This window comes from Protomyctophum bolini, assembly GCF_963924005.1.
Source record: "Protomyctophum bolini genome assembly, chromosome: 7".
NCBI classification, from domain to species: domain Eukaryota; kingdom Metazoa; phylum Chordata; class Actinopteri; order Myctophiformes; family Myctophidae; genus Protomyctophum; species Protomyctophum bolini.
Window position 1 is genome coordinate 38,477,584 of NC_137868.1, and position 17,862 is coordinate 38,495,445.

Genomic DNA, 17,862 nt, shown 5'->3' on the forward strand with positions numbered 1-17,862 from the left:
TGTTTGTTCCAAAAATGAACGTCCTGTTTTTATAAAGTAAAAGCTTATGTATGAATGTAAAACCACAATGCTGTCACATGGTTTCACGGTCTCGCTGAAAACACCTATTGATCCACAAATTTTGCCTTTCTTATGTTGTACACTTTTGAAAGTGTTTGCCTATAATTAAAGTGGTTAAGTCCGTCTGTATGTCTGTATTAACAAGAGCTTGTTGTGACTAAATAACAACAAACTTCCCAAACTTTTCAGGCCGAGACCCAAAAGAGAGATTAGACGTCTGTGTTATCTACAAACACACGTGTTACAAGCTTGTAGATCTTGTAGATATTCATGGCATTTATTAGATTTGTTGCTTTGTTCGTTTTAATAATAATTAAAACTAATTATAACAAATTAAAAAATTAAAAGCGTTTAAAATATATAATATTTCTAAATGTAGGAAAATAAAATAGGATTTTTACTCGAGTCGTGACCCACAACAATTGGTCTGTGACCCACAAATGGTTCCCTGCCCACTGTTTGGGAAACTAAAGGTAATGGTTTTGGAGATACAACGTTAACGCCGGAAAGCAACAATACGCAATTATACAGATATATCAGGCATACATTACATTTTGTGAAATAATATTACCTGTTTTATCTCTGCAACTCAGAGCAAACATTCATTTAGACGTCTGTGAAATAACACTAAAAATAAAAATGTCTGGACACTGTTATTTGTAATTTTGCTGGAGGACATTTCTGTGACAAACATGATAATACTCAACTCAACCCCCACTGGATGACGTACAAACTGAAGCTTATTCTAAGGTTGCACTGATGTTTATGTAAAAGCTTTAAATGCTTAGAATATAAAATAAGTTCTCTATGGAACACTCTACTGCCCCCCACCGGTTGGCTGCGGTAACAACATGGCTGCCAGTATACAAACATACAGGGAAGGGGACCATAATTCTTATAAAAAACAACTTCATACAAAATAAAAGCAACAAAAATATATCTGTGTACAAAATACATTTGTTTAGGAGACCCCTGAAAGCACGCCGCATAGTAGAAACCCATGAGCCCCACAAAACCTTTTGATTTCTGTCCCATTCGCTCGGAAGATGAACACGCATTTAAAAACCCTCGACTGGCATTAGATACACAAACAAGAATACGCTTATCTAATAAGTTGTTTGCAAATACATGGTGCACTCTCCATGTATACGCGCGTAGATTAACATAAGCTTGTCGCATTTTGTATTCCAAGATTTGTGTGTGTGTGTGTGTGTGTGTGTGTGTGTGTGTGTGTGTGTGTGTGCTGTGTATGTGTTCGGGTGAGTATTTGTACAGCAAATGTGAATGAATAAATCCTCTGTGAGAAGGTGGCTGGAGTTGTAGAATTTGGGGAATGTCTCTGAGTGAGTGAGTGTGTGTGTGTGTGTGTGTGTGTGTGTGTGTGTGTGTGTGTGTGTGTGTGTGTGTCAGAAAGTCAGTTGGAATGCACGCAGTACGAGTGTGTGCTTCATTCTTCAGTGGCAACGGGAGAAATCCCCGGAATGGACCGTGTGTGTGTGTGTGTGTGTGTGTGTGTGTGTGTGTGTGTGTGTGTGTGTGTGTGTCCTTTAGTAGTTGTTTGGGTACCTGCCAAGTGCGTTTACACATACCTGGAATTTGTCCTTTGCAGTTACCCATCCCATTAGGCACAGCGGGCACCTATGAACAGCGCCCAGGGAGAGAGTGTGTGTGTGTGTGTGTGTGTGTCTCAGAACAGGGGGAGGTACTTGGGGAACAGGTAGAGGTCTTTACAGAGGGAGCTGGTGAACTCAGACATCTCTTTACAGCGGTGGTGTGCTGTGCCAGGGGCGTAACCTTCCCTCTCTTTGATGCGTCCGTTTACCTGGCCAGGTACAAACACACACACACACACACACACACACACACACACACACACATACATTTAGCCTCTCAGACCCAAGACTTTTTTTTGTCATCGTTGGATAAGATTTTGTCCACAATTCCGTACTGTATTGCATTGATGTGGTACCATTAGAGACAACAGCCCAGCAAGCCAAATGACGTCATGTTGACGTCATATCTTATTCTGGACCAGATCTGACTAGTTATGATATGATTTAAGCCGATGTGGCCTCGATCGGAGTCTCTCTGATTCATCCAGGGACATCCGTCTTAGTGGGCAGAATTTATGTTGGTTGAAATCAGGTGATATTCGGGGCCAGATCTGAATAAAATATCAATTGTTCTACATTCTGTAATTGTGTAGACTTCTTGTAAATTAAGTAATGCAGATGTTTAATAATGTAACATCCATTTGGTTCCCAACTATCATTTAGCTGGGGACCACCTGGAACCCCCTCAAGGACCACTGGTTGAGAACCACTGGTCTAAAGCATCAAACCCGGACCGCTCCGCTAGCCGCCCCGGGCCACAACAGGCCGTTCTGTTTACCTGCACCAGTATGTCGGCGATGTGCGTGTCTCTGGAGCGGCAGCGCAGGGCTGTGTCCAGCTCCTGGATGTACCACGAGCCTCTCTTGGTGTTCCTCATGGCAGCCGTGCCTGACAAGAGGTTAGAATTAAATACACATTCAAAGCAATTCGGTACATTCTGGGTTCTCGGGCCAATTAGTGCGCTGACCATATCGTCGCTGTTGGGTAAAAACCTTGTATGTCGATATTTTACCTTATATTTGACCTTTTTTTGTATTCTCTATAATTTAATAGTAACGATCCTTAAAACACCTATTTTATACTCGTATGACAGTAGTGCGCAAAAGTTGCACGAATGGCCCATCTGATTTAACTACATTGGTTCCATTGGCACGCAGGTTCTTTTTTCCATTTCCTGAAAAAAAAAACGTTTTGGACTTACAAGGTTTCCATCAGACAGTGACAATTTGTATTTCTTGAAACTTGTGTCTTGAAGACTGTCCTCTGTCTGTCCTCTCTACACTGTCCTATCCAAACATAGCATAAAATGACCACCATAATTCTCTTCGTTTTATATGCTCTTGTATTTTATTTCTTATGCCTGGCACTTCTCTCTAATTCAATCACAGAATATTGCCTGCCCTAGCCCTAGACAGTATGTTTACCCTTTTTTGCTCATACAGTAAATGATGAGCTAGTAAATTGAACTTTTTAGGACCGGATCATGAAAATGCTTAAAAGATACAAATAATATCTCTGGACAGTCATCCATCCCCGGATAATATGCTACAACATCAAATTAACATGGAAATCCACTCACAAATCTTCTGACCTTTGAGGGAGGCGAAGCCGCAGATCATGTCAGAGCGCTGGGGTAGTTTTATTCTGGTCCTCCCGGTCTCCTGGCCCTGCCTGGAGGCCGAGTCGCCCTCTCCTTCCCTCCCAGCGTCCCTCTGCTCACAGCTGGGAGAGCTGGTCCTGTCTGGACCGTCCGTCTGCTCCACACCACAGTCCATCTCATCTGGAATGGTTCAAGTGTATCCGTTATTGATAGGGTTGTCCCGATTCAATCACGTGATTGAATGGAAATCGGGGCCGATCACGTCATTTTCAAATGATCGGAATCGGATCGTGAGCAAAAGAACGTGATCGGGACATCCCTAGTATTAACCCATTCTGACCGGGAAACCGTTTTGGTGTTAGCATCATGTTATGCTTTAGCTATTGAAAAATAGCAGATCTACAAGCTCATAGCGCGCCACCGAGTGGCGCGCTATGAGCTTGTAGGTCTGCTATTTTTGAAAAATCGAAGAACGACTGACATTTTTAGAATCTGATCTCAGGTCAGAATGGGTTAATCAGACCAGTGTGTGTCCAGTGGAAACCTCGTATGAATCTGATCTCAGGTCAGAATGGGTTAATATTATATCCAAATCATAATATTAGACTGGGTATTGTCTGTGATTTTCGATATTGTACTGTTGTGGGATGGCATAAGTGTTATGTTAGTCTATAAAAATGATTAATATTGGATCGGGAAAAATCGGGTATCGGCAGATAGTCAAAATAAAACAAAAACGTGATTGGGATATCCCTAGTTATTGAGAATTTACCTGTGATCGGAATTTGAGAACTCTACTGCCTTCATCCAGGATACTGTATAGTGTATATACACCATCACTGAAGCCAGTAGGATTTACTTTACTAGGACACTAGCTTTATGATCCTAAATTACACTAAGCCCTGTTGCCTGTCTGCCCACTACACTACAGAGACATACACACACGCAGGCAGCTGTGTAAACACAATCACACACAAACGTGAAAACATCTTCACACACACATGCTTCCTTCGTGAAGATGGACATGCCTTACCTCCTCTACAGGCCTGAATGAAGAACATCTTGGGTTTGTTCTGCAGCAGAGGACAGTGGGCGTTGTCAAAGGCCTCAAACACCCAGTCCAGCTGAAACAGACAGAGTTTATGTTGGTATTATGTTTGATTAAATGAAACCCCAATTTAGCAATTAAAATGGGAAGGACGGAGGGGAGTTAGTCAGAGAGAGGAGAGTGTAAATTGCCATAAACCATTTGAAGGAAAATATGATTGAAAACAATCCTAGTGTCTAATTTGTAGATATCGGGGTGCGCACGCTTATCCGACATGCGGAAACAACGGTCAGACATGCGGTCGAAACATACACTGTTCTCGTGCTTGCGGTTAGGGGTAGGTTGTCGGTCTAAAGACAGCCGGAAGTATGTCGGAACTAAAGCTTTTACCCGTAGATATCAGTATATAACAGCTTTATCTTACTTAGTTTATCATCAATACATACTATTCTCAATTCTTCCTGCTATGGGGGTGGCTAAAACCTCTTTGGGGGCAACACAAGTTAACAACATTCTTTTATTGCATGTCATGTCATGTCCACTGCCAAAGCAGTGTGAGATTGCATCACATCATAGTGCCTGCTGGAGCCTGGCAGATAGGGAGAGGTGCTGTAGTGTGGTTGCTATCCTGGATGCGGTGGTTCTCCGGATGACTGGAATGCATTGGTTGTGTTACGTTAAGAGGCAGCAACAAGTCTGTCGAGTGTTCAGTAGTACAACGTTTGATGTGCCCCCGGTCTGGTAAACAGTACTATCGGGCTATGTAAACGTCTCTTGTTGAAGTGTTTTCGCAGGAAAGACAATTCTTGCATTGTCGGATTTGGAGGATGCAGCATGTCCCACACTCTCCTTCACAGGTGAGAGTATCCATTGTTATGCCATGTTCAGTAGCAGGTAATCGTTCAGTCAGTGTACTGGTCTATACAGCCAACAGTCTACTCTGACTGAGCACCTCGTCTGTAGCCTCGGAAACCCAGACGTTTTTATTTCCAGGGAGAAGAAAAAAAGTCTGGGTCCGAGTCCACTTCAATTCGGCATAGAGTAGCGCAAACGTCGCAGTAGACAGATATGTCTATTTGAAGAGAAAACAATAACAAAAAGAACAACACAAAACACTATAATATATTATATTAAATAATAATTAAAATAAAATATTTGTTTGTACATCTGTGAAATACATCTGTGAAATACTAATTAATCCAGTAGCAGTCTGCACCAGTTGTAGTAAAGAAATTGTGTTTCCATGACAATCAAATCACTTGCCCTGAATGAAAAACTGTTCCAACTATCCACTATCCAGGATTATAGCACTATCCGTACACAGGAAAACAATGGAATAAGCGATTCATTCATCACCGCCACAGATTGCGCTTTGCCATCAAACCTGGGACCCAGTGCGACGGGGGCTTATACGCTTGTTCTAACGAGTTCTGTCTGAGTAATTTCTGTCTGGCCGGCAGAAGAGAATACACGCAACTTATAGCGAGATGGCAGTGGAAACGCTCCTCTACCATTCCATCCATCTTTTCTGCTCTGACCGCAACTCCAAATGAAAACACAGAACCACAATGTTTTCCTTCCCTCCTTGGTCTGGTGCCGACGGCAGGTGCATTCATCTCATTAGGTGAGCACATTAGAGCCAGTTCAACAATGTATCATATAGTTTTAAATTAATTACGTTTTGGTAGCATGATGGCTATTATCGTGATGGTATTTATTCCATCATCATTTCCTGGCAGGGAAAGAATAGAGGCAAGATAATGCAGAAACAGAAAACAGACTGTCTCAAGACACAGACCCTGTGTCTTGAGACAGTTTTTACTCTCTTTTAATATCACATGAAAAGCTCATAATAAACCTTTATGTTGAGAATAGAATAGTCTCTTTGTTTTGTTTTTAACAGGCCTAAGCGGTCCCCAAAGGTTGAGGAATGAATTATATACTCATGCAAAAGGTCTGCCAGATGCTGCTCTAGGCCACTGCGGGTGCATGCACACGCACACGCACACGCGCACACACACACACACACACACACACACACACACACACACACACACTCTCTCTCACCGGCAACAGCTGTCCATCTGTGCCGTAGATAGCACCTTCCACTCCATGTGAGAGTAGACACACCACACAGCTGTCCATGGTCCTGTGCTCCTGTCGTCGACGAAACTGCTCAATGCATGCCCGCATGTCCTGCAGAAAAGAATCAACAAAAGCAACAGCACATGAAAGATGCCATTCCATAGATGTCCAACAAATACACAACTTTAATATGCGCCTTGTGGGGACATAAAAAAATTGAAAGCTTAATTTGTACCAATCATAATTTGGAACGCTAACGTTCCACATAGTATCCTTGAGGTAAATTACACCCACTCCTAAAACACACACATGCACACAGAGCACTACCTATTCTTTCATTCCCTTTGGTGAGAGTAGCCCACACACAGAGATATTTCTTTACACACCCTAGACCACTGCTTCTCAACATGGAGTCCAGGGACCCCCAGGGGTACTGAGAGGGTTCCAAGGGTTTCGCAGCTAAATAAAAACCAAATAGATGCCTGCGGGTCCGTAAGGCTGCGAGTGTAGAAAATGGAAATCAATTTCTCTCACAGTTAAGTTAACACAGGAATCAGGATCAAGGAGACTGGGGTCCCAGAGATAGCATCATCGCCTGAGCAATTAGCACCATCTTTATAACAGGCCAGCAGGCAGGGCCCTATGAAGTGCAAGTTAAGCAAACATCTCCTCCATTCATTACTTCCGCTTTCTGCGTCCACAGACTAGACCATTTTACTAACAACACTGCAGGGAATCTGTATCAAACGAAATGTGTGTGTGTGTGTGTGTGTGTGGGGGGGGGGGGGGGGGTATGATTTGTTTGTTTGTCACTTGGATGTGGCTGGAAGCAAGCAATTACAGTACAAAAGAACATCTGTGTGTCTGTGGGCTCGTGTGCATTTCTTGTTGTAATTTCCATTCAGTGTATGTGTGCGTATGGTTTGCGTTCGTCTCCGTTGGTGCATGTTACCTGAGCAGGGAGGTTTCTCTTGACGATGACCACATAGTCCAGCTCTGTGAAGACCTTCCTGAGGACCTCCTCGTCCACCTCTCCTCCCTTCCTGGAGTCCAGTTCGGGGGCGGCGTGGGGGTCAAAGGTCACGTTGCTGATCACCATGGCGAAGCCGCGGGGCGACGCCGCCATTCTGTAGGACTGGAGCGAGAACACGGTTCAGGAAGGAGGGAAGGAGAGAGACCGAGGGGGGAGCAGGGAAAGAGAAAGAGAGAATGGAGTTATGGTGGAGACTTAAAGGGACATTTCACCGCTGGAAGAAACTCCAGGCACTCAATGTTAATAGTATTTGTAGTAGATAACAGTAGCACAATTTTAAAGTTTGCACCCTATGGCCAGAAAAATAATGAAGTCTGTGTGTTTGACTGGATTGCTGAATTCCTACAATGACCATAATGCTTTAGTGCACTTCCCCTCCTTGTGGAGTGGGGGGATGCTGCGTGGAGGTGTGACTTGTAGTCCAGGAAGGAAATGAGACATGAACTAAAATATCAACAAAAAAAACATATTACATATTGTACATGGAAAGCTCTGGTTGCAAAAGGGGTGAAGTGGCCCTTTAAAATAATTTCAACCAAAAAGAAATCTAACTTCCATTCCACTTTTGTCTGTAAATCCTATCTCCCTCCTCATATCCTGCTTATTTCTAAAAACGTCTCCTTCCTCTCGTCTTAGCCCAAATCTATTGGAATGCACACGATATCAGCCAAATGCGTAAAATTAGAGCAGTAACATGCGGAACAGAGCCAAGCATTAGCTGATAGCAAGACCCTAGCTGTCATGAGATTTCATCTTTTAAAATAAACTATTTTCATATAATAATTTGTCATGTAGCTCTACATCTAGCCGCAATTTGCAACTCTAGATTTTTTTTTATAATGGGTTGAATCTAGAGTTGCAATACCCTCCTTTGACTCCCCACTCATCCAATTTGCGTTTGCGCTCTGCTTGTATTAAACAACATTAAACTCACCAACATTGCAGCTCTAGGCCAAGCTTGAATTATCCTCTTTCAATCTGCCGAGCTTTTGTGTCATAAAAATCCACCGTAGACATGTTATGAGCTACTTTCTGTCAAGAAATTCTGTGTAAGTGATTCTTTTGTTGTGTTGGGGTTTGGAAGCGCTCGTCGTAAGTCACTGAACGGCCCTGTTTCGCATTTGCACATAATGCAGGAGGCAGCATCACGACCCCTTAATAAAAACGAGTGCTTCCAAACTCCAACACTTGAAAAAGAATCACCTGCCGAGGATGTATTGACATAAAGTAACTCATAACATGTCTACACAAAAACTCGGCAGATTGAAAGAGGATAATTCAAGCTTGCCCTACAGCTGCAATGTTGGTGAGTTTAACGTTGTTTAATACAAGCAGATTGCATACGCAAATTGTATGAGTGGGGAGTCAATGGAGGGTATTGCAACTCTAGATTCATCCCATTATTAAAAAATCTAGAGTTGGAAATTGCGACTACTCTACATCTAGTTATGTCAAAGTAGCCAGACCTACAGTTAGGATGTTTCTCCATACATAATTGACATAAGAGTGTGTTCATTCACGTGCCACATTACCTCTCATCAGAACATATTGTTCACAGCCTCTGTTGAACCTAGAGCACAGGCTACAATGAGCAAAAATCTTTCTCGCAGCCTTGCAGAACCTATAATAGTACGGATTACAATCAGCAATGACAGACAAGCACTGCAAGCTGTCTTCTTTGAACCTATATAGATAGAGACTCGGCCTAGAAGTGCAGGTTCAAATAGTTGATAGGAGAGTACACATGGGCTTTTTTTTGTCACTAGAGTTCCTAGACAGATAACCGCCTGTGACACCGGTGACCTTGTTTAGAAGAGCATAAGGGCCACAGGCCCAAAAATAGCACAAGATGTATGCATTGACGTCATCCAGTGAGGAGTGATGTGGTGTTTTTTTTTTCACCTGCTGGTAGTGGGTGAGGTAGAAGTCATGGGAGGAGGCCTGCACAGGAGTGGTGATGGGGCTGTCAGCATCCAGACTCATCTCCATGGACTCTGGAACACACACACACACACACACACACACACACACACACACACACACAGAGGATCATTGTTACACGCTGCTCTGCATGTCTGCTCCCATTACAATACTGGACTCAATCCAGAATGTCTCAACCACCAGAGAGAGCCATTCAAGGCTTAAATGTTTCTGTAACGTAACGTTTGCAGCTTGCTGTGTGGTAATCGGAGCTCTGGTATGACAACAACCTTTGTATGAGCGCTGTGAGAGAGTGAGTGAGTCACTGTCGAGGCGTGGCGCATGCAAGAGTTACAACTCCGCCACTTCTCACAGCGATACGGGTATATCACATGGAACACTTGACACGCCTGTCCGTAACAACAGTTACGTCTGATTTATACTTTGTCGTACGACAAGAGCGTAAATTATTCATTCGTGACCGACAGGAAAAATACCTGTCTGTACTCAACAAGTCAAGCATTCCAGTTCCCAAAGGAGCTGTTATAATAAATAAAAAAAGCTATTACATTATTTTAAGACTACCCAAAAATTGTTTTTTTTTCCAGCATTGCCCTAGTTTACACCTCTGGGAAAGCAAATTAACTCAACCACCCTCTTTAAAGCAGAACTTTGAAAGAAACACTTTCCCCAGACCCTACTCATTACTCAGTCTCCAAGGAGACAAGAGAAAAATAATATTCAGAGCAAAACATGAATAGTGATCCAGAGGGCTTTTGATGTTCTGGCCACAGCATATCAAACACTCACCATGTGTTCTGGGTCTCTTAGCAGCGATTGCTTCTTCAGTGGGATAAGGGAGGGACGAGTCCACAAACCTCTGAAATTCAAAAAGCACACATGCATTAGCAATTAAACTGAATTACACTGGGGGGGTAGGAACACACATGTCTGTGTGATGGTGGAAGTCAATCATTTTGAAAGTATCTACTTTATTCACAACTCCCATGTGGAGCCTATACAAACGGTTTATTTATTATATTGATATGCCCTGTTAGACTAAATGACGAGCACAATTATGACCAGCAAATTAGCACCATGTCAATCCGGCTGACAGTTAACTCTTGAGTCAGAGGCCCGCCCCAACCAAGTATGACTATAAAGAGAGTATAAATTGAGCTTAAGTGGCATATTATATACATTCAAATCATTGCAAAGGTACTGGTTTGTACTGATTGTACTGGTATCTGATCTGCACATTCTGCAGGCTTAAACCTCAGATCGATGTGGTTTGATATTCGCACCTCAATCTCATCCTTTTCCCGTCTGTCTCCCTCTGTCCGACTATACTTTGTTGTACAATGGTGTCACTCACCATAAATAGAATATAAATTGGGCCATGAGGGCAGTCTCTGCAGAGACAAGGCTGGACAGACAGGGCAGCCTGACATGGAGCTGCTCAGGTCCCTCTGCTGCTCTCTGTCTGCCATTGGCTGTCTGGGGGAGAGCTGTGTGACTCACTGGACTACGGTTTGTGCTCTCTCTGAATGAGATATGGATTTTAATAGGCTATTGCGTAGGTTTAGGGGGCTATTGCGTAGGTTTAGGGGGCTATTGCGTAGGTTTAGGGGGTTCTCGCGAGACTTGGTCAAAGTATTTAAAAAGGTTGAGAACCCCTGCCCTAGACGATTGTGCAATCAGTGTGTGAGATCGGCAATCAGAACCGCAGACTCACTGCCAATCTTCTGCCGTAGTCTGAAAACCCACCTCTTCAGACTCCACCTTAGCCTGCTGCACTTGCCCTAGCCTTGACGACCTTGCAGGTGTATACAAATGCTAAATTATGTAATGTAGATAGCATATCATGTAGACATAGCATTCTATAGTGTATATTTACTATATTATAGTTTCATTGTACAGATGTTAGGTTCTTAGATTACTTATGTATACTATTATTATTATTTATATGTATTACCATGTGTTGTTCTTGCTTACTGTAAATCACTGTGGATTAAGAGTGTCTGCTAAATGCCTAAATTGTAATTGTTAGAATGACTGCATATTGAGGCATAGAGTGTGTAGTATGCGAGTAGACATGAGTGAAAGTGGTGAGGAAGAGACTAGAATAAATACACCAAGGTTTCTTCGGGGATGTCACTGTCATGCAGAAGCAGAACATGGAGCAGCAGCACCTACCCATTTTAAATGCAGTGTCTGCCGCAACTTTGGCTTTTAGAATTGAAAATGCAAAAGCGTAGTTTACTAGTTTTATATCTTCACCGTCGGATTGGAAACCTTGCATGTCAAAAACCGTTACTTATCAGGAAAAAACAGAACAAGTGTTCCAATGGATCCAATGTAGTTATTTAAGCTGGTATACAACATGCGTATTGCGAATTTTTTATAACGCCCTAGACAAATCAAAGATGTTTGTTCATCCTTTACAGTACATCAGTTGGATGGGAGATTGTGACTAACTAATATAAAAGGTTGTCTTAGTGCACCAGTCTCATCTTCTCTGGTGTCTCTGTATGACTGCCAGCCCTGCCTGTCTGACACTTTCTCAGACACAAACCTCTGAGGGACTCCATTCAATCATTCACTGCCAATTTATTTTATTTTAAAGGCCACAAAAAACAGCCACTGTCCACTTCCATCCCAGCCATGACATCTTGGGATTGGGGCCAGATCGAGTCAAACCAAGGCTAGTCAGATCTGGCCCAGATGAATATCATCTGATTTCAGCCAACATAACTTCTGACCACTAAGACGAACGTCCTGGATGAATCAGAGTGATCAAGGCCAGATCAACTTAAGTCATATCCAGGGGGGCAGTGAAGCCAGTATGACTTCCTGAAAGTTCATATAATGGCCTGTTGTGGCGCTGTCATTGGGCCCAAAAAACCCCATAGCTCCATAGAGCTCCATGTATTTGGGCCCAACTTTACCTTAATAAACATGGTCATGAATACTGACCATCACTAGTTTGAAGTCTCATTTCTTATGTCATAATATTCTTTTTGGAAAATTATGGTCCCATTTATCCACACTTTGGTTTTTATTTTGTCATAGACTGCAACGGTAGCCACGCCCCTCAGAACATACTCGACTTTATGGTCATTATTTTTATCCACACTTTTCCTAGGCTGTGTGTGCTCCAGTTCCTGTCGATTTGATCCAATGAAAGCCAATGAAACTGGTCAGATGACCAATGATATCTAATGAAATCAACAGGAACTGGAGCACACACAGCCCAGGAAAAGTGTGGATAAAAAGAATGACCATAAAGTCGAGTATGTTCTGAGGGGCGTGGCTACCGTTGCAGTCTATGACAAAATAAAAACCAACGAAGAAGAAGGGGGGAAGTCCCGCCTCGTTGTCTGGGCCAGCCAATGGCCAGCTGGGCCCAAACGGATCTAGAAAGATGGCGATTTACTGACAGGCTTCATCTTACGTCCATATCAGACCCGGAGAACGCTTTGTCCATACGCTTTAGTACTGTGTATGTATGTTTATCCCATTTTGGGCGGGAACCCCTTTTGGTGTTTTAAACATTATGTTATAATTTAGCTATTGAAAAATAACAGATCTACAAGCTCATAGTGTGCCACTCTCTGCTAAAAAAAAATTAATCGTGAAAATGTGGCGCAAATCCTGACAGAAACTGTCAGGATTTAGAAGACATTTTATAATTTTTGACGTCAGGCCTAAATGGGTTATTGATGAGTCTTGTTGCCATCTACATTAATTATGTGTATTGTGTGGGAGTAAAAAGTATGCCGGGTGCGCCAACAAATTACTTGTAGCAATAACTTACTGAATATTGATGCAAACTTTGAGTGCAAACTCTCCGATTTACACTTGGGCTCTGTGACGTACACAGAAAATAGCCAAGCATGTTTGCATTCACGGAGGGGAGATATCACCCCCCTATAAACTCAGCACCCGCTTTACCTGGGTGTGCTGTCTCTCTGCGCCGTCTCTCTCCGGGGACTGGCTGAGAAGGTCACACAGGTGCTGCTGTTCCGTTTCTCGGAGGGCACCGCAGAAGCTGCCGAACGCCCGCGGACCTCGCTTGGGGAGCAGGAAGAGCAAGCGCCAGTTGCGCTTATGAGACGTTTTCTCGGCCTAGAGTGGAACGAGAGGTGACAGGAAGGAAAGGAGGTGAGAAAGGAAAGCCATGTCAGAACATTTTGAGAGACACACACCGGTGGGACAAGAGACCAGCGGACGGCGGAGTTAGCCGCGGTTAACCGCAGTTTAGGGTGGATTTGTGTCATTAAAATATATTATATATGAATATTGGATAAACCGTGGGTGAAATAATGCGGGAAATAAATTAATGGCATCTATCTATAGGCTTACTATAGCTTAAGACTCACAAAATCTCTGCAATTTCTCACAATTATTCATAAATTGGAATGATTAATGAATGCGGTCGGATAACGGGTGGATTATAAATATGCACACGCGGATTCGGGTGACAAAAAAGCTCATCCGCAGGGGAACGACAGTTTTCTACCTCTGGTCTGCTTTGAGGCAGGATTCCAGAGAAGAACGGGAGATATAACCTCATGATCAGCTCTGTAGCAGTGGCCAGCAATCGATATACGATATATCTGAGAAGGCATATCGTGGAGAGGAGACATTGTATCGTCTCGACTAGTCTCTCGACAACATTTATCACCATATCGCCCACCCCTTCCTGACGAGTGCCTGCCTGGTCAACCACTAGAGCAGTGGTTGACCAGAGTTCGTAACCAAATGGACCCATATAGGTATTTAATAGGGTAACGATATAGTAACTGCATCGAAAAATAGATTTTAATTTCAAGAATCGAAGTATATCAAAATGAAAACAGCAACATTGACTATGTATCGTATTGTTTTGAAATGCAAATAATCTGTATCGAATCGTTTTGCTATGCACATAATCAATTGTATCAATACTACATTTCTGTGCGGTAGTATTTTGCAAATTTTAGATGAAAAAATATAAAGAGGGGTTTCATTATTTAGTTTAAAATAATGTCAATGTATTTTAAATAGTTACTGTCTCATTGAATCGTATCGTGTCACCATAATGAATCAATATCGTCCATGTATCGTATCGTCAACCATGTATCATGATACGTATCGTATCGCTGTTAAAATGTATCGTTACACTCGTTACAAACTATTATTTAACTCTTGAGAGCATAAAATTTCATTTTACGCTCTCAAGAGCGAGAGAGTAAAATTATTGTTAAACAGAAGAAGACTACCAAATTAGAGAATGTAGAAGAATAAATGTTATTTTCCTAATGGTACCAACATCAATTCAACACAGCATGGAATCGTGGACAAAGTCTTACCCGAAGACAACAAAATATTCAAAGTTTTGGGTCTCATCAGGTGTTCCATGGCTCAAAAGCCGAATTAATAATGGGCCTTGATATGAAACGGGTTGAAAACCACTGCACTAGACTCTAGTGCAGTGGTTTTCAACCCGTGACTAGTGACTAGAGGACGAAAACAAAAAATGAATAATAATAATAATATAGCAGATCTATGAGTTCACGTGTTGCAAGCTTGTACATCGGCTACTTTATTTGGTGTAGAGGGAAACAATGGGGGGAAGGGGGGGCTTAACACATTTTTGGCGGGAACCCTTTTTGGCGTTTTAAGCATTATTATGTTACGCTTTAGCTATTGAAAAATAGCAGATCTATAAGCTCATAGGTCGAGCTTGTAGGTCTGCAATAATTTTTTAATCGTGAAAATGTGGCACAAATCTTGGAATATATATTCTTTCAGAGCAAACGTTTTTAACTCAAATCTTTGCTTCTGGGTTGTCACTGGAACAACATATTATTTTTCAGATGGGGGTCGGCGGCCAATTACATATATATTTGGGGGTCCTTGACAGCACCACTGATATAGAAACTAAACTAGAATTCCAGAAAACTGTCAACTGACAGGACCACTTTTCAACCTATCTTCATATAACTGATCCAACTCATGACAAAATAGAACCGTTTATTTATACTCGGTCTGTGTCTCATAGGAGGGCTGAGGGTAGTTCAGAAACTCGTCCAACATCATCATCGTCATTTTTCTACCGCGGTACTCGAGATCATGGATTTCACAATGCCACAATTTTTGTAGAGCAGTTTTCTACTTCTGGTCTACTTTGAGGCAGGATTCCAGAGAAGAAGGGAAGATATAACGTCTTTGTCAGCTCTTCTGGATCGGACTATTGAAGAAACACGGGGAAGGTTGCCGTATATTAGATTAGTCGGTGGGTGGCTCTTCCAAGACAGATTTTGCACTCTCATTAGAAGGCGGGTGTAAGTGCCGTCCAACCGTTTCTCTAATTTCTTTGAAAGTGTCCATGTCTCAGAGCCATAGAGTAGAAATCGTCTCAAAGTTCGTCCTAAATAATTTTACTTTGAACATCTTACTAAGCTGGGATGACCAGATCTTATGCATGTCATAACACACGTCCAACAGTGACATCAAAATAAATATTTAGATTAGTATTATCGTGAGAACGGTGGCTTCCATTTTCGCATTGCAACTTTTCAGGAATAGAAAGCCTGCTGTCTCTATTAGCTTGGATTCCCTGTTGATGATGTCACTGGTGAACAGGTTTCTGAACTGTGAAGTGGTCCTTTAAGTTTAATGGTGAACGAACACGTGTGTGTGCACACTTGTGCATTACATTACATACCAAAATACTCTCTGCCATGCTCTCTGTAAGAATGTCGTCTGCCTGCAGTGTTTGAATGAGCATTTCGTCCACCACCATCTCTCTACAGAGGACAGTGGACCGCTTTCTGAGAGCGAGCCGGTCTCTCTCAATCATCCCACACTCCAACATCCTGCAGACAAACAGACACGACACTAGGTTATACATATATACATTATACACCCTCACTGTGACAGTCAGCAGAAACAAAAGGCTACGTGTGTAATCAAACCTGAAGGGGAATGTCTTTTCTGTTAAGATGTGAGAAGAAGTTGAGTTGCTTCAACAGCCCCCAACATTGGAGCTTTTGGTTGTACAATGTTATTGTGTTTCCCAAAGTTCCCATGTTCTTATTTTAGTGTAATAATAAGTGACATCAACATGCATGGACTCAACATTGACTGACTGTTACCCTGTTGACTGACTGTAACCCTGTTCAACCAATGACAGGTCCCTACTTCCCCTATCAAGCCAATTTAGCCAAATGTCCAAAATCCATTGCAAGACAGCAGTTTGTCCGCCACTGGTGACAGTGGCTGAATGTTTTTTTTTTAGACCTACCTACCCACCACAGTCTAAATTTAAGAAAATGTTTCTTGTGGCAAGTTTATATTTCCCACCCCTACCGGTGTTCGGCTCCTAAACAGGAGTACATGGCTTAAAATCGCCAAGCATTGTCTCTCACCATCACCAACGAACGACCGTCGTTGGGCCATGCAAAACAAAACAATAACAACAACACAGCATGCAAAGCAACTGGCTAGCTGCGCCCTGCTTGATGACCTCATCGAAAGAAAAAAAAGACAATGCACTGTCCAAGTTCAACACCTTATGTGAATGGGACTGGCAAAATGTACACATGCTAACTTGCTAGCTTTAGCTCGGCTGAATTCGGAGTGCCCTGGCTGTAGTATCGCCTCCAAGTTACCGACACGCATAAGGTCCCAAACCTACTTTCGAGCGTTCTTGTGTCTCCTCTGTATTGTTAGGGCGAACGGAGCCGGGTATATATTCCGCACGGACTTGGCTGTGTATTTGACACAGTTGTATGTATCACACATTAATAAACAACATCACGTCTGTGTTCTCCCTTCCTTCCGCGGGGTATGCTGCGAAAAGTAGTAGTGAGTAAGGAGGCGTGGTCAGCCCACATTGCTTTGGATCAGAGCCAATGAGAGTGTACGGTAGTGATGAACGACGTTTCCGTTCGCCAATCAGCGGTGGGCGGTGTACAGTAGGTTCACGTACTGTAAAACAGTGGGCTCCAATTCCATGATAGTGTTTTTGAATTTGAATTCATCGCCTCTATCAATGGTTGACCAACTGATAAGAAGAGGAGGCAGTAAGACAGGCACAAAGAGTTCTTTGATGATGATAGTAAGCAACCGGAGGGGGAGAGGGAGGGGCAGCACACATACACACATACACACACACACACACACACACACACACATACCAATTGATATTTTTTATGTTGATTTAGTCACCTTTACAACAAGCCAATTTTAACCTTTTGAACTTGTATTAAAGGATCGTGCAATCGTGGAATCAGAGCAACACAGCTAACCACCAAAGAAATTGCCAAAATCCCCCTGCCTGTGTTACTGTTGTGCAAATGCCTGTAAATCTCTGGAGGTTTATCAGTGAAGCAAGGGTGAGGGACCTTAAGTTCTTAAGTTACGTTAAGTTCTTAAGTTTGACTTCACCAGTCTCACAGAACTTGTTCCCAATTAAGTTTGGCAGTGGTACCAGGGCTGGTAACACCAATCACCA

At 42.6% G+C, this 17,862-nt stretch overlaps 1 protein-coding gene across 2 annotated transcripts; it reads right to left on the reverse strand.

Annotated features, from left to right (window-relative positions):
* Window positions 1–1,624: 1,624 nt before the first annotated feature.
* Window positions 1,625–17,184, reverse strand: casp2 (caspase 2, apoptosis-related cysteine peptidase). 2 transcript variants are annotated; one of them, XM_080768133.1, is made up of 11 exons: window positions 17,044–17,184; window positions 16,072–16,222; window positions 13,314–13,487; window positions 10,170–10,239; window positions 9,342–9,433; window positions 7,359–7,541; window positions 6,389–6,517; window positions 4,307–4,397; window positions 3,265–3,453; window positions 2,452–2,561; window positions 1,625–1,882 (listed from the first exon to the last, which is right to left on the reverse strand). In XM_080768133.1, the coding sequence occupies exons 1-11, from the start codon at window positions 17,148–17,150 to the stop codon at window positions 1,748–1,750; spliced, it is 1,431 nt and encodes a 476-aa protein (XP_080624259.1). In that variant the 5' UTR covers window positions 17,151–17,184; the 3' UTR covers window positions 1,625–1,747. The 2 variants fall into 2 exon arrangements, with proteins under 2 accessions (XP_080624259.1, XP_080624258.1); XM_080768132.1 differs by having other exon boundaries at window positions 3,253–3,453.
* Window positions 17,185–17,862: the final 678 nt, after the last annotated feature.

Bases quoted from the DNA above. Each gene is read 5' to 3' on its own strand.
- casp2 (XM_080768132.1), bottom strand. From the start codon at position 17,150: ATGTGTGATACATACAACTGTGTCAAATACACAGCCAAGTCCGTGCGG. The intron at 13,488-16,071 runs GTATGTAATGTA...GTTCCACTCTAG, and splicing joins GCATGGCAGAGAGTATTTTG to GCCGAGAAAACGTCTCATAA. The intron at 4,398-6,388 runs GTGAGAGAGAGT...TGTCTGTTTCAG, and splicing joins CAGATGGACAGCTGTTGCCG to CTGGACTGGGTGTTTGAGGC.